Here is a 25,405-nt window from a genome sequence, read left to right on the forward strand (position 1 = left end):
GGGAAAAACAATATTGTATGGTGGCATTCTTCACCTGTTTGTTCCTAGCTGAAATAAGATAATTTGATAATACTGCTCAGTGACCCCTCCCGTCCCATAACCCTAGAGAAGACTATAGTCTGTTCCAAATGATGGTACAATATAAGCAGACAACAAATGTGACAGACAAGTTGTGAGCTGACCATCCCTCATGCATCTGTATGAATCTCCTGCTTCAGTACACAGTTTATTTTATTAAAATGCAGTGCATTTCAATAGCAAATCATTTACAAGGTGAAATTCACATAGCCACTGTGTGCCCTGATGGCACATATGCCTTTTGCAAGACACTATCAGCACAGGAGACATTCACTGCCTTGTTATGAAACATGAGACCCCCCTGGGAGAAGGTCAACTTGCTCCTGAGATGCAAATGTTATAAATGCTGCCCTCCCTCACATCTTCAAGACCTCATAACTGTGTTTATCTCACAGGTGACACGACATCAAACTGATAAGTCTTACTGAGAAGAACATGCATGACCTGACCTGACCAGAACCGGACCGGACCTTAACTTGTACTGACTGCATCAGACATCACCTTTTATTGTTACATTATTGTTTTAATACAAATGATAATACATCCTCAAATTTATTATTAAAAGAAATTGATTTGCAGGAAAATTTAATTTGGGCCCCTTGATGCATGTTCTCTACACTAATTAAAAATGACAATGAGCAATGAGCATGTCATCATCTCTAAAAACAGTTTTATTTCAAAAAGAATAACAATATTCTGAAATGTGAGCTTTACCTTATATTATAATACCTGTATCAAGTAGTTGATGATTTAAGTTTATTTAAGGCTTAATTATAAAGGTGTAATTTAAAGGTTTAAAAAAATTGTATGACTGATTGGTGAATTCTTTCCCCGGGGCTGATGCTTCTATTGTAACCATTTTTTTGGTTCACTTTGTTAGATGCGCATCCCTTAAAGTGAAGAGTCTGGCTTGTCTCCAACAGAACAGAATGAAAAGAAGCAGAACCGCTTCTGACAGCACAGAAAGATACTGGAGACGGTACAGCACAATCACCCTCCTCTGCCCCCACACAGAAGTATGCAGGAAGGTTGTGATGCAATGATCTGAGGCAAAGCGGTAGACACAAAACCAAATTACCCATTTTCATTATATTGTATATCCTTGGGCGAGAAGACATCCTGCTTTTACATCCGAAATACTGTTGCTGCACACACTCCCACACAGTATGTAGAACTCCCAGCACGTAGAAATCAACGGATTTCAAAAAGAGGACATATGAAACGATAATGGGTAGAACCTTTTGTTTATCTGAATAGAAATGCTGCAATGCCTGGTTTTCTCTCTGGGATAGAATGATGTTGGAAAAAGGTATGACTGGTGCTGATAAAAAAGAACATATGCTGTTTTCTTTTTAACACAATGACCAAATGCCCCTGAAGTCTTAGATGAAGGAACCCAGGTTACTCACCTTAAAGGTTATCATATAATATTTACAGAAGTCTGTAAAATGTCAGGCTCATTTCAGAATCTGGACTTTTTTCTGTGCGGTTAGCACTGAACACAAACGTAGGTCTGTCTTCAAGTGCTTGTTGCACTTTCCCTTGCACCTATGACTTGGTAGCTGGCTTTGAAAAATAGTTTCATAATCTCATATCCATCAGGTTATGAAACCAGAAGCAGAACTGAGATTGAGAAAATGTGTGTTTCCAATGAATAAAAAAAAAATCTTGCAGGTTGCCATTTCTTCATTACTACTTCTCATACACATGAACACTACTTCAAAATGAATGTCAAACCCATCGAATACTTTCACAGTGAAAGATTTTAGAAACATATCACCACAAGGCATTTCACTTCAGCTGAATGCAAGAAGCACAAATCCTGTCATATTCTGGAACAATCATCCCTACTGGAAGCCTACAAAGCAATATTACATAAAGCCACCTCTACAGTGCACCTCCTCAAGTATCCATGTTGGCTTCCAGCAAAGGCAGCTAGCTCGCTTGCAGCCAGAACCAATAATTACTCCTGTTATTTATTGCTGTATAGTTACTCTCATGAAAATATGGTTCTCTTGGAAATGCTTCAGTTTTTATCCAATTTATCCATGATAACATCTGTGACGTAGTGATTAACTTTGGGTTAGCAATGTAACCTTGTTCTCTAAGTGAAATACAGTCACTGAGCTATATAATGAAGTACTATTGCTTCAGCAACATACTGCAGGATGAGAATGATTTCTGTAAGACACACTAGTATAATATACATGTATAACTGTAAATCATGTGTCCTACAAAGACAGGTGTCCATGTTCTACTCAGCGAGCAAGGTTACTCAGCTCACTTTACATTCTATTCTAGAAAGTCATCCCCTTGGCTAAAAAATGAAGTTCAATACTTAGTATAGTTTATTGTGAAGATGAAGATGTCGGCACAGAAGCTGGCTTGACATGTTAGCGTTTGAGATATTAATATGACATCTAACGCCCAGGTTGGGACCCAAGGACTTCTCTTCTCTGGAGTAAGCAAATCAAGAGTGCCTCCTAGTGAACCAAATGAAAGCTAGGACTTGTCCCACAGTTAGACATACCTTCACCTTCACCATTAGCTGGAACAGCTCATGTGTCAGCCCAGACTTCAAGAGCAGTACCTGAAAGAGATCAAAAACTGCTGTAGGTGTGAGCAAAGCCAGGAAGTTGTCTGTCATATGAAATTGCTCACTTGGACAGACTGCCTCATTGTTAACTGTGAGAATTTTAGGAAGGGTCATTAGAGCAGCAGTGCGGGAATCCACAGACAAAATCTAATCTTATCCCACCACTACATCCTCTCGAACATCTGAGAGTCATGGCCATCCATTTGTCACAGCAATAGGACAATTGAGGCAGGACTACTGGCTGCACATCTGAGTAAAATTCTGTTAGATGCAAAGATCTTCATATCAAAACATGCAAAGAGCTCGTACCAATTGCCAGTACCTGGTACTCATGAGGCATGTTTCAGCAGAGTAAGACAACTCTGGCAAGTTTGGGGCCATACAAGGGAGGTTTACCTGAGCCAGAAAAAGTACATGGATGGGGTTGTAGAGGACTATAATGGTGTCACTGACTGCCAAGTTGGATGGGCAGATTTGATAGCAGGAAATGCTGTTGCACTTGGGCCCCATAAGTGGTTATAGCTTGCAGGATGGTCATAGGTCTGTATTTCTTAGTAGAGCTGGTAAGACCCACCTTCACAGGCAAACAGTAGAACCTATAGCGGAGGTCTTGATTGTGGCAAAAACTAAAAAGACTGAGGGCGGAAAGGTTTCGACCGACCGCTAGCAAAGTTTCTTTCCGCAATATTAATTTTGAATGAGCAGAGACACGATAGAGTTACAGAAAGCTTTATTCGCTGTCCAGTATCCTTGTGTAAGTGTACAAACAGAAAAATTACGCCTTCTGCTCGAGTCCCAAAGCAGGAACTAGGCGATCGTCGGCTGTCTTGTTTTATTTCCTGTCGACATCACTGCTGATAGAGCCGCAGTAATTAAAAATGGTCTCACGCAATGAGGTGTGCTGAAGTAGCAAGTAAGTTTTCCCTTGGACCTGTCTTGCATCGCCATACAGCCTATAATAGGCTGAATAAGGGCCCACTGCAGGTCCTCGCCCCCTCTGCAATGAGCCATTGGCTGCGCCCCTGAGAAGAACAATGAGAGAGGGAGGTAAATTCAGTCTTAATAACCTGTTGCTGGTCCTGTCAACTTCTTCTAGCAGTACTTGAATAAAACTTGTGGCAGAGAAGCTGTGCTGTTGCTTCAAGGCAGTTAGCCAGTCTCCAGTCTACACAATTGTTGTGGACATCGTCGTACAGAAGGTTATGGTGGCAATAACCACTGCAATGAATTCCAGAAACAGATACTGTATAAATTCTGGATCTATTAAAGTGAGGAAACATGGTGCACTGCAATTCTCACTGATACTGTTTTTTGTCATTCATTAACATTTAAACAAACTTACAGCATATGTTTACAATACATAATACATGCCTATTAAACATATAAATGAGACAAGACAAGGCCAAATGATCTGTTCATCACTGAATTGCAAGAGGAACTGAACCACTATACCCTTATTAATAAGGAAAGGAGTGCAATGCCTAGGGCTAATGAGGGTTGATCTTACCCATAGAAATGGCTGGATAAGTCTCTCAAACTGCAAAGTGTTCAGCAGCCTAATTGCTTGAAAATAACCTGGAGGAGGCAGTAATATTTTGAATGGCTAGTAGCTAGCTACATGTCATGAAAGCGTTTTTAGCCACATGGACTGTACCTACCAAAATAACACAACTAAAGTCATGATAAGTATCCTCAATGAGGTAATCCTGTCCATCGCTGCAGCGGGTATGGCTGAACAAAATCAAGGTAGCCGTATGAAAAACAACTAGCAAGCACGTAAACTGCTGAGACAGTCAGTAGACCTACAGCTAGAAATGCCAGCCTTCAGTCCTATCAACTACCCAGGCAGGTAGCAGGAAGGTCTGCTGTTGTTACAAAGAAACTAGTGGGTTTGGCAAGCCAGCTGGGTACTAAGACTGCAGAGGAAATGCGGAAGAGGAAAGCCAGCCCCTACCCTGCCTGATTTATGCCACAGATGATGAATATGGCTCCTGCTAGGAAAATAGCTTCACTGTGCTCCGCTATGAGTTGAAGAGGAAGCCAGCTAGCAACAGAAACAACTAGACAATGAATGTGAGAGAGAATAGGCAGACTTACCCAATCGTTGTTACAAGTGATGAATACATCCTGAGCCTGAAAGCAGCCCAATTATGCTTTGCTAGCTGCTACAAGGTACAAACCGCCTATCTGCCTATATACCAATATTAGAAACCATTTGCAAAGTAAATAAGCAAACATTAAACCTTAGGGGTGCAAAAGCTAACACCTAACACAGGAACACAGGAAACTTGTACTTTCAATATTTTCTAAGGCACTAGTTTTCTAAATTGACCTGATACAGAATATCACAACCGATATGTGTAAGAGAAATAATGAGATTTGTGTCTGCAGAGTCCTTTATGGGATGCATGGTATACAGCAGCACTCTTGCATATATGTGTGTTAGCATGTCTTATAAGAAAATAAAATCTCATCTGAAGCAGCAGCATTGCTCTTTAATATACAGCCCAGTAACTTTTTATGACAAAGAACAAATGATTAAAAACTAATGGGGGCTTTATGCCAGCCAGTTTAATGTCAGCAATATCCTTTCTACAACAAATGTGGTTTTGAATGATTCTTAATGCAACTCTAAAATTACAGTTAAGATGTAATAGTTATGCAAGATTTAGATTAGTAGAGGCACATTAGAAACCTAAGAAATCTAACCCACCACCCATGGAATGTCACTCATGATTAAAACGAGATTCCTATCATTGGTGTTTGAGATTTAAATAAGCATTTTTTAAAATGGGGCATAGACATTGTGGACCAATCCTGAGGATTGCATCATAATCTGCATCAATAAATCTGTGGATTATTATTCCAAGATCAACATAAGCAAACATAAAATGAGACTTGCATCTCAAATTGACAGGAGGCAGGAGTGATGGTAAGCATTGATATTTAAAAACCATATATGCACTAGCATGTTCAGTATATTGAACCAATGTCTGTGGCACACTGACCAGTTACATCAAGCACCAATATAAAAAATATATTGTTTGAGGCCATAACTATTGTTCTAAAGATCTAACCTCTATGGTGATAGCCTGCTTTACTGAAGGTAATAGCCCACCTCTTAATTCTTTCATTTGTGTCAATGAATACCTTTTAAATAGTAAACACTGATTATTATGTACTTAAATGTTGAAAAATAACTATTAAAAGGACACAATCCTATTTACTCTCAAATAGTTTTGCAATATTACATTGCTGTTACTAAATAATTTTACATCAATGTCTATTTGCATTAGCACATTTATGATATATATGATATATATATATATATATATGATATAATTATAAACCATAATGATGTCATATATTAAGATTCATAGGTCTGTTTTAATTCCAATTTAACACACTATTGACAATTATAGTAGTAAGTATAATTTTACAACTGTTTATTCATTTTTTGCATCTATGACAGCAGTTAAATAGTTTGATAAAATAACATCATTATGTTATCATACAGTTGTACATACATTGCTGTTTACATAGGGAATCAGCATGAAATGATCTGTGGGAGGTGCTGGAAATCTATTGGTCACCATCACTGAAATATTCCAGAGGTCAGGGCTCTAATTAACATCCTTATCAATATTTTGGTTGCCACATAACTGATCTGCTCATTGTCTCCACATTTAAAAAAAAATGACTGGTCTAGGCTGAGCAAGAAATCAAGCGAAATTAAACATCAGAAAATGAAAACACATTTGTTTTATTATTAACATCATAATGATTTAAAAAACTCAACAGATACACAGCTTCAGCAAACAGGGACACACAGGTGGGAGGTGCTTGCATGTCCTGGCTTTGAGAATGAACTATATGGAACATATTCCTGAGATGCAAAAACTCCACTACTGCTGTACTACATGGTATGATAGATGTTAGCCTACATTTATGTAACATGTTTTTTTTTTTGTTCGCATTTTTCCTAGCAATATGGGAATAAAATTCTGTTAATACTGATATTTTGAGGAGGTATGAAATGCATTTTTTTCATTGCTTCCACACAGTCTTTTATCTAAAACAGAACAACTTGTATTTAAAATGCATTACTGCTGACATCATGCAACCAGTTTTAACTGTAACAAAGACAAAAAAAGACAGTGGAAAAAAGAAACCAAAACTAAAAGAAAAGAAACCAAAAAAAAAAAAAAAAACAGAAAAACACCAAACCATCCAAACATAGGAGGAGTCATATTTTCCTTCTGTCTAATATGTATCTTTCTTCTTGTTTTTAGTTATTATTTTTTAATGTGTGGTTGCCTGGTTACTTTTCCTTCCTCAGAAAAAGCGTATTAACTTTGCCGATATGCATAAAGGTTTCCTGTTCATTCAAACTGAACATGATGGCCAACTTCAGCTTGATACTTCCAGGCTGATCAAAAGAATGATATATAATTAAACTGCAGGTATTGAGCAAACAATTGAAAAAAAAATGAATGAACATGCAGACAATGGCTGCCTAAAACATTTGTGATTCCAACATTCAAGATTGTGCAGTTTTGGTGCAGTTTTTTCCTATTTAATGTGAAATTAAAGCCTCTTAAATCTAAGTTAAGTTATGCAACAAACAAGAGTGTGTACAGTAAACAAAGCAAGAATGTTACTTATACTTACATTAATATAAGATCATGTGGTGATGTGATGATGTGGTGGTGACAGGAATAATAAAACCTCTTTTACCACACTTCTTTGCGTGTGTATGTGTGCTGTGTATTCTATATGCAATCTGGGGGGGAAGTAAAACCTTATATTCATTACTCAGATTAAAGAAAAACACATTGCAATTAAATTGAACAGGAGCCTAAATTTAAAAAGTGTGAAGTATTGTGGATATATTGGGATAATCAGAGAAGCCCTCAAAATCCATGAGATATTTTCATAGTTGGTCCTTATCTTGTAATCATTTTCAATGACAGGTCACATATTTTGGAGATTCAGCATTCTGTGCTTGACAATAATTGTCTTCAATTGGCTGCATTGCATGACCAGTGACAGCTTTTGCCATTAAAAAACTTCACAGTCTTGTAAAACATTTGACCACGTCCGAGTCCTCAATTCCTCTTTCTGGATGAAACTAGCAGCCTCTAGCAGCCTCTTTAAATACAACACCCTGCCAGTACACTGATGTGAGTATAGACTTAGTTGGGCAGGGCAGAATATATGTTGCTTTTTGTGCATTTTAAGCTCCAGCCTTATTGAATTTCTTCCATTTTACAGTGGCATAAAATTACTTACACTGAAATCACACAGACTTTACATATTCCAAATAATGCAAAAATTAACAATTAAAAATACTAAATACAGCGATATAAAAGCTATTAATCAAAACATAAGAAAAAAGTATTAAAATATATAAAAATGAATGTATGAACACTGTATCAGCTGTGTTGTGAGTGCTTTGTTTGCTCTTCTCTGACATGGCAAAGAGAGACTGGTGATTATTCAGTGGGAGACCTGCTGTTCGGCATGCCATCAACACTGTTTGCTGCAAACACAAAGGCAATCATGGTGACTGTTATATTGAAGCTGCTTGATTTATTCTGATACAATATTATTAATGACTTTGACTTCGAGTGAAATACATTTAGGTAAGACCTCTGAACTTCATAAGGATCTAGTTAATGACTAATCTTTTTTACCTCGGAAAAATTATTCTTTCCCAACAAACAAAGGTAACCTTTTTATTGTTTGAAATTCAGAATGTTGAAGAGGAGAAGTGAATACAACTAGTATCCATGGCAACCCATAACACAGAAGAAGGGGAGGCCTGAAACCATGAAGCCACATTCAGACCGTATATGCATCTTACAATTCACAGACCCCAATGCCCATGACAAACCATATTCAGAATTTGTATTAAATGCACAAAATCTCTCTCTCAAATGTTCTTCCTATTTGTACAAGTTGGTACTGGGTGTAGTAAGATTTCAACTGCCTATGTTTTGTGTGACACTGTGTGTCACCAAACCTCATGTAAGTTTATTACTATGAATTGACCCCCACATCATAATCGTTACAAAGTGCTGTTGGAACAAACAATGATCACACAGTGGTTTTCAGCTTCCTGCATTCACTTGTCATGGGCCACCACAAGCTAGAGTGCGTATACAGTACATGTACTAGTATATTATAAAACATTATAAAAAGGAAAGTAAATCACAATTAAATTAATCAACAATTTGACCATTTGTATTTTAAACATTAAAATCATACTGAAAGAGATTTATTACTATTTGGAATCTTAAAGCTTGAGATATAATAATCATAATAATAATAATAATAATAATAATAATAATACAGTTTCACCAAATGCATATGACAAGTGGTAATCATACTTCATATGACAGTTACAGGTGTCCAAGAATGCCTGGCCCTTGCAAAAGACTGTTGTAAGCTTACTTATGTTATCTTTTGTTATGTTAAGGTGTTTTGACCTAACACAACTGGAATGAGTTATCAAATATCAAGAATCTTTGAAGAAACCTCTCAGCTGTGTTTCACTTGCATGCATACCAGAGGGTACGCATGTTACTACCACCTGAAATTAAGAGATGAACATGTTTTCATTGTGGCTGTCAAAGGTATTGAAATGAAATAACCCAATTAAAACAAATGGTGAATTAAAAATCAAGAAATTTTCAAATTTTAGTACTTACACAGTATATACATGCCTTGTGCTGAAAGAAAACACATTTTTTCATGTTCTTTTTTTAATATTAGCTGTGACAGATGACAGATTGAAAAGATTTATGGACTTTTTCAATAGATAAATTGGCTAATATACAAATTTAAGGTATGAGGGATCCCAAAGTCTAACAACATTTTTCACTAGTAACCACATTTAGCAGATGTAATATACAGCTGTATTAACAAGGGAGCTTATTCATTATATAAACAAAAAGAAAAGACATTTTTCTTAAAAAAAAAAACACTTTAAGCTTCCATTTACCATATATTTTGAATAACCCAAGGATATGTTTTTTCTTTTTTTGAGTCAGGGTGAGCCAATTTCTTTCTGTCAGTTTGTATAGCGTAAATACCACATTAGACTCAGCTTTGAATCCTGAGACAGTCCACTGGTTGGCAAAGCAATACTGTATCTCCATATAATCGTTTTGTGCTTTTGGATTTTTTTGTAATTTATTTATTTTTTATCAAACTATGAGGGAAAAAAGCTTATCCCAGCTAACACATAACGTTATCACAAGGTTGGCGGAAACACGGTCGTAATAGTGGCATTTTGAAACGACATTCATGGCTCAAGCTAAACCCAATCTGTGAACATGTTGACTTAAATATTTATCTTTGTTTACAAATGCATATTTTTTTCAGACCAACACCAATGGCCCCACACAGACTAATGGAGGGAGGATCCAAGTCCTCCTGCTTTAGCTGCTCAAAGCTTTTTAGATAAGTAGTATGTGTAAAAGCTACAGGGGCTGTCCAGGTGGCTTTAGCTTGACAGTAATCACTGAAGATGTATATATGGAGACTCAGCTACTGTCACCTGCTGCTGATTCACAGCAACATTAGGAGAACAAATACATCAGGTGTTAGCTCTGTCAAAGCTAAACAGTGCAGGAATATACAGACAAAACGAGGAAAGGAATTATAATGCAAAAAATGTAATACACATCAGCATAACATATTGATTGTGCTAGTTTTTTTCTTTTTGGAGGGGTGTCCAGATGTTTACATTTATTTGAGTTTCCCCCTTTCCTTGTGGATTCATGGTTGTTTCCGGTGGTGATGCATACTGCAGTTGAGCTACATTTTCTTACCAACAACTGACAACTTTTCAAATACTGATATGAACACAAACAACATTCACAACCTATTAATTGTACATTCCATTTCACAATTTTCACTGAATCCATTTTCACTTTATTCATATCGAACACTTCTTAAGTCCCACACAGATATTCCTTTTTCAAATTCCTTTTTTTTTCCAAAGCCATTTTTATTGGCATTGCAGAATATTTCCATATGCTGAAATAAAAGACGCCAAGTCTACCGTGAATGTCAGTAGTCTGTGCGAAAGTAGCTGCAGAAGGTAATACAGTGTGACAGACAGACTTAGGAACAGAGTGAGGGGCAACTTCTAATGTGAACAGCTGTTTAATGGGAGAGCTCATCTTGTTAATAATCCTCCCTAATAATAATAATAATAATAATAATAATAATAAAGTAAAAAGCAAGCAACCAGTTACATTGTCAGTTACATAAATGAAGGCATTGACTGCAATTCAATGGATGTCTGTATATTTAGGCACTGTGTAAATGTGGGGTGCTTGGGTGGCTCGGGGCAGGGGGGTTAGAATGGTCTAAATGGTTCTGGAGGGTTTCATTTCAGAGAAAGACATAGAAAAGGTGACATCTTCCGCAGCTAGTTGCTTGTAAAAACCATCCACTGTAACATAATTGAGTTGATTAAAAAACATAATTAAAAATAATAAAATAGGACAAAAAGTAAAGAAGAGAAAAGGCCAACATCAATGGGACTGAAGTAAGACTGCACTTCTGCTGTCTGCCGGTTTCCTACATGGCGTAAGGAGGAGATGCAGAGGCGCGCCCCAGTCTAAATGAAGTACTCCTTCTTTTCCTCTGCGTGTGCGTGGTTCCCCTCGGCGTTTATGATCGCCGTGTCTGCATCTGGGGCATCATCTGCTCCTTTTGCCTCATTCGTCAGGTACGTTCCTGTGAAGAAAAAAAAAAATCATGTGACTTTTATCCTAGTTTAGATGAAAAAAACTCCCAGGTACTTGAAATGCAATACAGACTTACGGCAGTCATGGTATGCACTGGGTTTTTTTACGTGGTTGTTTACAGCATGAGATGTGGAACCAATCACTGATTTTAATAAATAACTAAAAAAATCATTCAAATGATTTAAGGAATTTTATGTTATTTCTTACAGGATGATTATTGCAAATGTATGTAATTTTTACTTTGTCAATTTTTTGATTAAAGTTGATTTAAATAATTTGGTTGTCAAGGCTTGAATTGTATCTACCCCTTTATTCTCTAATGTTTCTTAAAATTTACAGGATTATGTCTAGTAAACATATGTCAGACAGAGAGTTCTTGCTTGGCAGAGGTCATACCTTTGTGTCTTGCCAGATATCGCCCCAGCACAATTATCAAACACAAGGTGACAAAGACAACCACAGCGACAACTCCTCCAATTAGTGCATGGTCAGGTCCGTTCTGTTCGAATGCGTTGGGATCTTTAGCGCAAGAGACAGAGAGAAAGAAACAGCGTGTGTGAGAGAGAGGAGATATCATTTCCTTCTGATAAACAGCCAGAGACACTGTCATTTCATCACATTATGCTTCCCGCAGTCAGTGCAGAATATTTACGAGAAAATAATGAAAACCCAAAGCAGCTGTGATGATACTCCGAGCGAGAAAGTAAGCACAAAGCAGTCTGAATCATAGAGGACAGTAAAAAAAAAAAATAATAAATAAATAAAAAATCAGAGGGAGAAGTTGAATTATTTAGCAGCCCCCTGAAGTTCCTGAGTTTTAAGCAGTTGAACGAGACAACCGTGAAGGAAAATAAATAAATCATTAAATGGAAAGGAGATAAATACAAACAGAGAAACATTTCCGATTACAAAAACAAAACAAAACAGAAAAACTACGCTTGGGTCCCTGACTTTTGCTAGCACCGTAACTGAGCCGTGAATGAATCCTTCTGTCTTGCAACCATGCCCCCCTGGGTCAGGTCCTAGTGGCAACAGGGGAGTTGGGAACAGCATGATCACTGTATTCTCCCCTCATCTCTCCTCCCCAATTTACAGAGGGAATGGCCTCTGTTGGGACATGCATTACTTCACCTGTGACTGTTCCACGTTGTTCTGTGACTCTTTCTGAAATTTTCTTACAGAGACAAACCATGTAACTGGCAAATATAATGTGGTAATGCTTAGACTATGGATGTTGGTGTGTTTTCTCAGCCTGTACTTTTACCGTGATGCTCTAATCTTTATTTTAACAAAGGAGTTATGAGTTTTCTTTGGCTGTAAGTGATGATATTCACTTCATGCCCAGTATTTAGGGTGTAAACATACTGCAAGGCAATACTCCCAAATAACGGGCAGCAATGGGTCTAAAAATGTGAATTTCTTTAAATAAGGTTAAAATATGAATATTTAATTTGATTACATTTGTATTATATGTATGCCTTCCATACTTAAATTAGAAATGTCTTCATTAGCCACCACAGGGTCAATATCACATCCTGCTATGAATTCTGTTCTGTAATTATAGTTTAAAACTGTTCAAAAAAGTCAAAAAACTCAGTGCCAAAGCTGGGTAAGAACAACTGATATAAATAAAGCTGATAAAAAGAAGTGTGTCACATAGCAACAGATCAGCGTACAACCATGTGGACAGCTGTAAAGAGAAATTATTCTGACACATGAATAACTTCATTTTACTGCAAAATTAAAAAGGGAGAGAAAAAAGGAGCGAAAGAGCTGAATGTGTCTGGATAAAGCTACAAGTGCTCTGATACGTACATGGTCAATTACAGTGAAAAACAAGCTTTTTTCGAAAGGATTTCTCTTAATTAGATTTGTGACATGGGAAGTCAAGTTGGTAAACAGACAAAGAGTTTTCTCCTGCTGTCTAAACCATATTTGAGAAAATGTGCTTTTGCTTGCTAGATATCTGGTCCATCTTTTAAAATGCATTAGTTAATAATGCTTTCAATATTCAGATATATAGCAGATTTTTATTTTTGGACAGCTGTTTTAACACACATGGGGGCATGGTAAGGCATAGGAATGTTTGGATATGTAATATCTCTCCAATTGTTATAAAGAAGGCACTAAAATACCCCCCATGTTAAACCAAATTTATGGTCATACTTAAATGACTCTCTGCTGCTGCAGCCTACTATATCCTGACCTCACAACAAGCAACACAGTCCATACTAGACTCGGATGCATCTTGGACGACATAGAGCCAATGCATCCACACTAGCCAGCACGATTAAGGGACACTGTGGTTTTTCCTGGACCTGAAGCAGTGACAGAGCTGGCTTTTAAAGGCACTCCCATTCTCCTGCATTTTCAGGCAACGTTATTAAATCAAACCTCATTCAAGCACAAGGGAACATGAGATGAGATCTAATGATTCTGGGAAGCTTTGGGGAAACTATGATTCTTCATCAGCCATGCTGAAGAAGAGGTGCATTATGACTCCATTAAACCGGTTTCTGAAAATGGCTGAACATGCAAGATCACATGCTTTAATTAGAAACAGTCACATGAGCATATCAAATCTGTGATGAATAGTACTTTGCAATGATGGCTCGAAACATTCTGCACTGATTTATTTCTTAAAAATACAGGCAGCAATGAAACAATGAAATGTAAAGCGAGAGAAGTAAGAGAACTCTTTCTCTACATGGTCACAGAATCAAACAAGGTCCTGATCAGAGATTATTATCATCATTGTTATTGATTAACATATCAGATGCCCTCATGCAGTGTAACATACGTCAGTTACATTCTGCCATATTACTGCTAGATATTTACAATTCAGGTACCTTTTTGCTTATGCGTACAACAGCAAATTCCCTACTCAGACATCTAGCCTGCTATTGTACCTTGCAATCAAATCACATCACAAATTACAAAACACACCACACTACTGAACTTTAGCATGCTGAAATGAAAGACTGCATGCACATGAAAACAAGAGACCTATAAAACTGATCTGCCTAGAGTCCCCAGAGGTGATGTGATGGGGCACCCCACCCTCCCCCCCCCCACGCAGAGTTTCCTGTCCTCGTGCCAGCGAAACATGCGTCCGCTCTCCATGGCCGGTGGAGCGAGTCCGAGGGGGAGCGTTCAGACGGAAAGCTACGACCTCTGAGCTGTGGCGGTTGATCGAGCAGGGCAGAGCATGTTGCACATCTCGCACTGTCACAGCTGGACCTAGAGAACAAGCTAGCCTGTCCGCGCTGCCCGGTAGCACAAGCGCCGGTGGATACAGTACATCCACACGCCATTAGTGTGCCCATATATGGAGATGTGCTAAACAGCGATATACAATAAATTGATATAAATTGACAAACATATAACTTGAAATATGACAAAGGACATAAATACATAAAGATTATACAGTACAGATATATAAAGATATTTACCTATCTATCTATCTGGCTAAATGCCTGCATAATTGGCAACATATGAAATATACGTAAATACAACCACCATATTTCCACAGTAACAGCCAACCCAAAAACAGCACATAGAATAATGAAATACGGCCACACAGTATGTTTACGCATGTATACACATATCTAATTCCAAAAGAATAAGAATAAGACACACTTATACATATTTATTGTGTATGCTTTGTGTTTATTCTATTTCAGTTTATTTTATATATGCAACTCAGTTTATAACAATTCCACAGCAGTTTCCCAGGAGGGCTTCATAGCTCATGTGTCAACCTAGCCCCACCCACCACATGGTACCCTGGGGAATCCTTCCTTTGAACAGGACACTACATGGTAAAGCACTTGTGATCTTTCCTTCTCAGACTATGATCTCTTTGCCCGTGGGGGCCCTTCCCTTCTCAATCCCCCTTCTCCCTAATCTTCCAATTTAACCATCTGTTGTAAACAACGCTGAATCTGTCAGAGGTTTCAAATGCCTTTTTCACCTTCACTGTTCTCCCCTCTCCCCTTTTTTCCTACAGCTCAGAACATGGGTTTCTAAAAGCACCTCGCAACTCGTCGGCTTTGAAATTTTCCCTGACGCAGAAAAAAAAAACGCCGTTCTCACACGTGGGCAGGTTTCCAAATGGGATTCAAATTATGTTCCCGATTTCCATGCTGTTTTCAGCTCTGTTAGTTTATTAACTTCCGCTGGTAGAGACGCATTGTAATTGACAGTGCGTATCGCAGCAGCGGTGGCACACGTTTTATCCCCAGACTTTATGCTGTAGGACCATTTTGATCAGTGACTGTAATTACCATATCAACCAGCGTAGCAACAGTGTGAGAAAGCTCAAGGCCAGAGTGCAATTCAAAACCAGGGATAATTTCCAAATTGGTTTAAAGCATTATATCTGTGGGGGTGTTGCCGCAGTTTCCCCACTCCTATCCCTGTGTTGCATCTTAATGCAGCATTTCCATCAACTCGATTTATTTCTGTGTGACAATACCATGGTTGCAGCATAACGCTGTGCCGTTTCTATGACATTGCAACCACGTTATTACATTGCTGCAGCACCACAGCCGTACTGAGAGAATGTGTCGCGCAAGCTTGGATATGAAATCCCATTGTAATCAAGGAACCTTGTATACCATAATTCATTTCAATAAACAAATGAATGATTCCAGACCAAAACAATAACAATGTGAGAGACAGAAGGATCAGCTAAGTCAAAGGAACAGAAAATGTGTCACGAGCTGCCTCAAGCACAACTTGTTCCTATTCAATATTAATATTTCAATGACCCTTCACATTATTGTGTGTTACCCTGGGCAAATGCTCCGATGTTTTTATAATTGGATATCTCCAACCCAGGCTATTCATAACCATCTTGTAACTGGACTGCCCGGTAAAATTGCCCGGGGCAAATCTATTGACTTTCTCTACACTCAAGAACCACAACGGATAACAATAAAAATAATATGAAAAGTAATTTCTCGGGTTCAAATGATTGATATGAATAATGGAGAGTATTTCAGTATTCCGCACCATGCTCTTTGGGGCTTGTTGGGCTGATACTGTGGGAAACTGTGTGTATATATACACAGTTTCCCACAGTGTGTGTGTGTATGTATATATACACACACACAGTATATATAATATATATACACACAGTATACATATATATATATATATATATATATATATATATATACACACACACACATCCACATATTAATGTTGATACTAACTACCAATGTTTCTGTTACCAATATGCTTCTGCTATACCATATGTTAACTGTACCATATGTTTTTAAATCAACACTTTATTAAGTGAGCTCTAAAGCGACATAACAAATGTAACAGATCTTGAAAGAGGACAAACAGTTAGTGCATCAATCACAGAAAGGGCAAAATTATTTAAAGTGCCAAGGGATACTGCTACACATACCTAAAAAAGGGAAAACTGCATCAGTAAAGAGGAACACTTGGCCAAAACTCACCGACAGGAATAGAGGAACACTGAACAGGATGGTTGCTAAAAAAACCCCAAAACAACGGTCTCAAAATAGCCACAGATCTGAATCTACATTACCATGAGACAGTCTCAACAAAAACATTACATTGTACCATTCACAAAGATGACATGTATGGTAGGGCTGCTATTTGAAAACTGCTTATAACCAAAGCCAATGCGCAACACATAACTAGTGTTATGAGCACAAAACTTCAACTTCTGAGGAGTGGAAAGAAAGTAATATGGTCCAATGAGTCATATTTTAGTGTTTCCTACAGTTGAATGGCTTTACGTTTGGAAAAAGATGCGGCCTTCAACCCATATTGCTTGTTCCCAACTGTTAAACATGATGTTAGATCTGTTATGGTATGGGCAGCCATCTTGTGGAAGTCATGGGTTCTGATTATTACTCTGTATGGGAGAATGGCCAAGGAGTACGAATCCATTTCAGGCAATCAGGTGGACCCTGTGGTGTAAATATTGCTTCCTCAAGCTATTACCATATTCCATAACCCCCCCCCCCCCCATACATACTGCTACAGTGAATTCAAGAGTGGTTTCACGTACACCAGGATGAAGTCAAACTCATTTCATGGCCTTCCTAATCACCAAATGTAAATACCATTCAATCTCTGTAACAGTTCAAAACTTGCAAAGAGTCGCATATTATTTGGCGTTTGGTATTTCCATTATTTTGTCTACCCTTATATACTGTATAAAAAACGTGCATTTCATGTGCCACAGATTGACAGAATTCATCAGTGCTGCCTCTGAAGAGACAGCAGCTCAGCGGAGCAGAAAAAAAAGAGGTGATACATTTCTTGTGCTCCAGAACACATTATCTTTTAATAAGGCCAGAGACATTCCTCTCTGTATGATTTAACATTGGAGTGTGCATGCAAATTCCTCTTTTAATATGTATGCCCTCGTCCTCTGTCCTAGCATTCCGATTCTTCCATAATGAATTATATGTGTTCAGACAACGTTGTTCTGACTGTGTACATGTCTACTTGCCCATAGATATCCATTACATTTGTATTTCTATAATATTTTCCCTCTTGTATGTGTCTGAATTGTTTCTCGTTTCCACCTCCTTTGAAAGCATGCGCACCCTCATCACAGACAGCTCAGGGGTATTTTTTTCAAGAGCTACACTACTCCCTCCCTTCATACGCTAATCGGCTTCTTTCTCATAGATAAAAGGATGAAGGGAAAAAGAAAGCCTTGTTTTGTGGAAGCGTCTGTGATCACGTGAGGCCCAGACGACCATGTGTGGGAGTGAACAGGTCCTTACTTCACTCCCTTTGTATGGGGTATGTCAAGGTGAATATTAATATTAATGCAAAGCATCCACTTTGCATGCCTGCCATGACTGCGGACCACAATTGCTGGGAGATTATTGCTGCTGTGATCTTTGATGCATTTGAATGAACACCTTTAAAGACTTTGTGAAGTGTTGTACGTAATGGGGAAAAAAGTTATTTTGATCCATTGACAGGAATACTAGTCTACTTTGTTAGTTGAAGGAGAGTGGCATTGTGTGTATGGTGTGGGTGGCTCTAAATTATACATGTTGCTAAACTGAGCATTTTAATAACTTCTTGGAAAATGACTTTCAATCATAAGATTTAAAATATTTCCCTGAATATTTCCTGGACCAAACAATTAAGGAGTCAGGAAAGTATAATGAACTAATAAATAATAACTATATATTTACACATTCATAATCATGCATGTTTCTGTTTCACGTGTGTTTCTGTTTTGTAGTTATAAAAACATTCTAAAAACATAAACATGATTGAGAAGCACAAAGAGGTGGACAACTGATCTTATTAAGTGAGTTATTATATAATGTACAATCTCAATTATAAATTAATATCTCAGGCAAAAGACAAACCAGATGACATTTGAGGTGAAAGGAAGTGTGCTGTCCATTTAGTCTTTTTAATCCATCATCTACAGAGACAAAACGGAAATTCCGCAAGATTCCTAGGTACTCCTAGGCCAAATGTGAACTTGGTCTCATCATGCTCTTTTGATATTTAGATTCAAGATGTCAGTCTGCACTGTTTATATGTCACACCAGACAGCAATACTTTTTTTTCAACAGCAGTTTCTATGCATGGTGGGCCAAGGTCAAGGCTTCTCAGAGTTGGGTCAGACAACTGGAGAGCCTGTGTACCACACCAGGTCAAAAGCAAGATGCCATAAATGGTCCACAACGGAAGAGCACACTACCAAATTCAGTTCAGTAGATATCAGGCATAAGTCTTAGGCAGATGCACTGATTTCCTGGCACACTGCTGAACAGTGCCATGCCTTGTTGCAGAAAAAAACCAATACTGATATCATACCACAGCTCAGAAGGTGGAAGGTATAGAGAAGGCAGTAGGAGGGAGATGGGGGGATGGAAGGCAAGAAATTCGACAGGCAACTTAAAATGATTCACATCATCAAACCAAAAAAAAGAGACAAAGCTAAATTTACTGACTAGACGGTTCAATAAGTAAATTACACCAATTTTCCGCTGGAATTGAAAATTCAGCAATTTGTATCTAATGGAAAAAGTGAGGAGCTGCCAAGACAAAGAGATCTAAAAGATGGTCACTCTGTGCCAAAATCCTGTCACGTGGGCTACACTCCTCCCCCCATGACCCACCAAAATCTAAAAGGTAACTGAGAAAAACATGTTAACTCCATTCCATGTGGCTCCCGGTACAGCAGTTCTCTGTAAGGCCTTGCTCTCCATGGCAAATCACATCACGGAGCTGCATAAATAATGAACTGATTTACGTGCCCTGGACAGTCAAGACTGATTTAAAGCAAAATGCACAGGGGGGAACGTGCTGTGGGTCAGAGTGGTTTAATTAGATTTAAAAACAAATTACAGCCTCTAATTGTTAAAAATAGGGAGTCTGGTGGGAGGCTGCAGTCCCGCTGAGTGGCTGAATTATTTAACCTAAAACAAATATGAGTGTTGGCTGCTGTTCGGCACATACGCACAACAGTAATAATAAAACAATCTAATAAGCGCCCCTGATCTACATTTCGCAGGGAGACTTGCTGCCCACGGAGGGATTACATCATCTTGATACTGAACGTCTCTGGTGTAAAAATGAATAAAAAAGAAAAAACTTGGACATGAGTAAAATTAGACCACCTCGCCGCCTGCTTCCAAAAGATTACTTAAAGTGTCTTTCGCCATTCAAATTTAATGAATAAAGGGACTATTATATGTAATTCATACTGCACTCCAGGATTTTAATGATCATTTTTTTTGGTGTGCTTTATTTCAAATTGTTGCCATAATTCTTTCACGATGCCAACTTAATGTGACAGCTCATCAATAACTGCTCTCCATGACTAAGTAAAAAAAGATTTTTATATTACTTTTTAATTTCTCCAGTGCCTCTCTTTGCTGTAAGAGAAGGGGGGTGGGGGCACTCAGGTCTCTTGTCTCAATATTTACCCACCCCCCTAGAGATGTCTTGGTCAGAACTATACAGCCGAGTCAGTCTACTCCCTTCATTAGCTAAGCCTTGATTACAATGTTATACTCAGCCCTTCCATTAAAACTGAATCAATAATATTAAAACGGATATTGTTTGAAATTCCTCACGGGAAAACCCACTTGATTTTTAACAGGCAGAAAGAAATGAGCCGTGGTTGAACAAAGACATCAGCCTTGACTTTGTCAGGTGTTTTGTCCTGATAAAACCAAAGACAAAACACCAATCTGTGTCAAATTCTACCAAAAAAGTTTTATGAAAGCGGGTGGGGGAAAGTTGTAAATTGAGTTCAGTGGAAAGGATGGAGAAAGCTTCCATGCAAGGGTGTTTCTCAGCTGTTACAATACTATAAAGTGTTCACACGCAGAGCCTCCGATATCATCCAGTATCATCCCATTGTCATGAGCCATTTCTAATGCTGTGACTGAGAGAAGGTTTTCCTGACCTAACAATATTTGGGGGTTTTTGACTTGTGGTCTATGTGATTAAAAAATAAGGGATATCTTTTATATATCTACAAACGATTTTCACTATGGTTACTGATACAACAAAAAGGGGCCTAAATAAATCTGAATTTGCTCCCATGACAAAGGTACATCTCCAACCACTCTCTATTGCACTGTAACAATAAAAGTACTGTACTCAACTTGCCCTGCCAACGTACTGAATGCTCCATCACTGGCTTCTAACAATTTACACTAATTAAATAAAAGCAGTGTTTATAACAATCCCATGAAACAGTACTGGCATGTACGAGTTACTGTTTGACATGTGCTCTATGTAACTTCTGAGCTCTACTTTTGATTTCCCATAGAACACAAGCTTTGAGTCTCACTACCTAGGGAAGGTTCAGAGAGGAAGACAGCCTTCTGCAGTGAAGGCAGTACATATGTTGTGAAGGCAGTGTGTAATTAAATATTATTTTTAACCATTTATTTAGTACCAGAAAACTGCTTACTAAAAAAAGATTGTGGTGATATTGTCAGTCTTGCAATGACACGAGAAATCCAAGGTATACTGTTCTGTAATCTTTGTATAAGATTAAACAGATGAATTGCAGTGCAAGAGAGTGGTGAAATGTGCTGACCTGCAGAACTTAAACACAGATCAGAATATCAGTAAGGGATATTAAGAGGATTCGAGGTATTTTCTCTAGTAATCCCCAACTTTCCTGATATTGCTCTAATTTATCCTCAAGGCAGTAAAGGTTTATTTTTTCCCCCTTTGAAAGCTTGATAGTATTCTCTGTGGCATGGCAGTGTTGTGTTCACCAGTCTTTTAGGATTACTTTTTTTTTTGTATTGATCAATATCACCAGTAATAACAGTGTGTATATCGATGGTGTGTCTACGGTGCTTAGTTCTTCCACAGCGTATACTGTAGGGGGGGAGTTACAGAGATATTGAGGTGTAATTTGTTTCTGATTCTGTGATCTCTCTCACAGTGTTGTTTCCCACAACAAATGTATTAATGTTCTTTCCTCTGTGCCCCATTTTAATGGTTGCTGTCTTTGTGTATGGCTTCCTTATAATAACCTTATGTGGTGCAGTGTAATCTATTTAGTATTTGTTGTGGGTGGATCTGGAAGGTTGTACTAAGCTTTTCCATCCTTCAGTACAGAAGGGCATTACAAATCAACAAAGAGATTTGGCTCCAGGTAGTGCTGCAGCACTATGACAGAGAGGCAGTAGGAGAATATATACACAAAGACCAACGATGTGGATAACAAGACCGTGCGATGATGAAAAAGCATGAGGATGAAGTAGCTCTTACTAGCTCTTACTCTGTAGATATGAAGACTACTGTACAGCCAAAACACAGAGGCAGGGCAGGCCCAGAGGTTCCTGTGGAGCGTGTACAGTGCTTGCAAATAGAGGAGGTTCAAATTAAGCCAACAGTACAGGATGGGAAGACAAACAGCACAAGGAACAAAACATAAGAGCCTGCAAATGGATCTCAGTGGATTCTTTACCAGGACAAGACGTTCGTGAAAGAGAGCGCATTGAGTTCAAACTGACAAACAATTTGGGGTTATTAAAGTTCCCTGGCAGGCTCATATTGAGTAATTGCCACAGTCCCTGACTGCACACCCAAAGTGCACATCCACCACCGCCTTCCTCAGCCTTTGCCAGAGACTGAGTGACAGCCCCGATTTCAGAGATGTCACTACATTTCAGAAGGCCGTCATTGTAAACCTTTTATTCCAATTTGTGTCATCTGAGGCTGCCAGGCATCAGGTGGGGTGTGTAGTGGTGGTCCCCTGGGGGGTGGGGTATTGCCTGCGCCCCATCGCAGAAGTCACCTAGCCAGCATGCTTCCTCAGCACTCCTCTTTCTGACGGCTTCCAATCTGCTTTCATCTGATCAGTGCTGTTTAAGCCCCACAAACTGAAAACCACCAATGGCTCCAGAAACAGTGAGCCAGCCAATACATTTTCCACTGAAACCTGCTCCAGAGATCGTTGTCGATGTTGGATTCAGCACATTTGCACTGTTGAAATGAGACTATAATAATGTTCCCACACGCAGAGATGGCTGAGATACATGCTGTCAAATGAAGTGCTGTTCAAGGCGGTTGATGCTTTGAGAGGACTATATACATATATAAAATGGAAGACCATCAATACCTTCTGTGGGAAAGAGAAAAACTGTTATCACACTGATTCTATTTTTTGTCTTTTTTTAAAAGAGGAATTTGATAAAACAGCACTGCTTCATTAATGATACAGCAGGAAGGGCAAACCCTTCAAAGGAAAGATGTTTTCAACATTTTGCTGAAGAACATTCCCCAGAGTCCCTGATTTACAGAAATTAAACAAGATTAAAGATAGTGAATAAAGTCTCCATAGAGGACATGAATTTTGAAAAATACTGCTCAGCAGTTTCAGGGCTATTTGGTGAGAGTTCTGAGTTAGGCACTTTCCTTTTTAGAAAAGAAGTGTCTCTAGGTTGTCTGTTTTTTCCTTTTCTTTTTTATACTGGGAAGAGCTGACAGCTATAAAAAAAAAACCCTCCCAGAATATACAGATTTTTTTTAGTGTCTTTTCTAAGGCGCGCAGTAAAGCATAACTAATCATTGTCCCTTAAAAGAAAATTGCTCTCTGGGCGCAGTCGCCAAAGGTCTGAAGCGGACGCATGCTGATTATGAAAAGTGAGTCATAAATATTTTAAAACTCTAAGAAACCCTTGTACTTTATTCAACCTTTCAGCTTCATAAGGTCGTAGCTAATTTGCAAGCCATAAAAATGCATTGGGCGGATTTCACAGGCAAAAGTGCTCTGGTGACATTGTCTAGCCCTCACAAAACCGTGTGATAGAATTATTACGTTCACCGTCGCGGGCGGGGCGGCACAGCCCCTTGACAGCCAATGAGGTTTCCGTATAGATCGCAGTTGCTGAGATGTGCTGGAACACTGAGGAGCTGTATCTTGGGAAATATGCAGCGTTAATCCTGAGGGGAAATCAGACGCAACTGGGTCACTAATGTATCATTCATATGTGGGGTGAAAATCACACCATCCATCCCAAAGCATACAATGTATTGTTATGATTAGATATGAAAAAGAATCCCCTGATGTTCTGGTGATAAAAGCAGCATAACAAAAAGAGTACAAACTGTGTTAAAGGTGTTCTGATTCACAGAGTAAACACCTCATGACTGTTGTTTTACTTTCACCTACAGAGAACAATTCGGTCTGAAAGGCAAAAAGACCTTAACCAAAAGGAAACAGTACAGTTTTTCCTTTGCGTTTTCCCTTTACAACTATTCTTTTTAGTAGATGCATTTATCAAGAGACTTAAAAAAATTTCAAAAATGTTAGGCAAGTAGCTGCACAAATACTGCAGCAACAGTGCCATCTTTGAAATGTATTGTCATTGCAGGAAACATATCGAACACTATTCACTTTTGTCCCCATCTCTAAAACAGATATTCTGAGGTCAAAGCATACTTCTATAAAGAGATACCTTGATTGTTCCCGCAGTATATAGGGAAATCATATTTCAGCTGCACTTTTCCGGAATGGTCAAAGTTCACTCTACAGATGAATTTACTGACAGAGACATTCCAATAAATGCCATTACTGAATGGACCATGCATTTGTGCAGTGTTTAATGCCCCCCCACAACAAGCTTGTCTGTTTGTCATGTTGCACTTTCTCATTATTCAACAAAACAGCACCTGGTTGTACTGTGCTGTGTTGGGATCACTCAGAGCTTTGTACACCATCTGTGGTTTAACCCTTACTTTACCAATGCCCTGTTTATTGGCTGGGGTTCATTGGCTGCTACTGATGCCTCTGATGAAAGCAGAAGTTATCTTATGAAGTTCAAAGGGGACAAAACAGTCTACTCTCACACTATCTTCAGCATATTAGAATAGAATATTAGGAATTGTAAGTTCAGTGTACTGTGAATGGGAAACTTGCAGAGTATACAAGCGGTTTAAAATCTGAAAAGCCTGAGTTAACCTCCGAATGTAAAAATCTTTGGGAAATATAAATGCTTGCCGTCTGCTGCTAACGGAAAGATAGAAAACTGGGAGTGAAGGGAATGGGGATGAGGGAGGTGAAAGAGGAAGAGGGAGACATCTTTTTGATGGACAGCTGAAGTCTGAACACACTTTGGTCTGAAGCATTTTGTCCCGAGCTGTGTTTTAGGAGAGAGGACAGCAGCACTGGGCGAGAGGACAAAGGACAGACAAGTGAGGCAGCACAGCACCTCAAAGTGGAAGAGGACGAGGCAGTGCTATTCATTCCAAGTCCCCAGAGAAGGGAGAGGGAGAGGACAAGATGTGCGTGCGGTGCCGGTACTCTACCTCGCACAATGCCGGTGACTGCAGGTTGGGTGGCTTGGGTGTCTAAGAAAGCGGTGGTGTCTGGAAGGGCGGATTGAGAGGGGGAAGTTGAAGATGGAGGCTTTGTGGTGGGGACGTCTGGCAAATGGGACAGAGACCACAGACAACAAACGGACAA

General features: G+C 38.7%; 1 protein-coding gene across 1 annotated transcript in view; it reads right to left on the bottom strand.

Moving 5' to 3' along the window:
• Positions 1 to 9,702: 9,702 nt before the first annotated feature.
• Positions 9,703 to 25,405, bottom strand: part of LOC118775372 (cell adhesion molecule 2-like) — a 316,581-nt gene continuing 300,878 nt past the window's right edge. Inside the window, exons 9-10 of the mRNA XM_036525265.1 lie at positions 11,836 to 11,958; positions 9,703 to 11,428 (exon numbers count right to left, since the gene is read on the bottom strand). Of these exons, the coding sequence (XP_036381158.1) occupies positions 11,310 to 11,428; positions 11,836 to 11,958 (242 nt within the window). The 3' untranslated portion in view covers positions 9,703 to 11,309. The remainder of the gene's footprint in view (positions 11,429 to 11,835; positions 11,959 to 25,405) is intronic.

The sequence above is a fragment of the Megalops cyprinoides genome, chromosome 3 (assembly GCF_013368585.1).
Source record: "Megalops cyprinoides isolate fMegCyp1 chromosome 3, fMegCyp1.pri, whole genome shotgun sequence".
NCBI classification, from domain to species: domain Eukaryota; kingdom Metazoa; phylum Chordata; class Actinopteri; order Elopiformes; family Megalopidae; genus Megalops; species Megalops cyprinoides.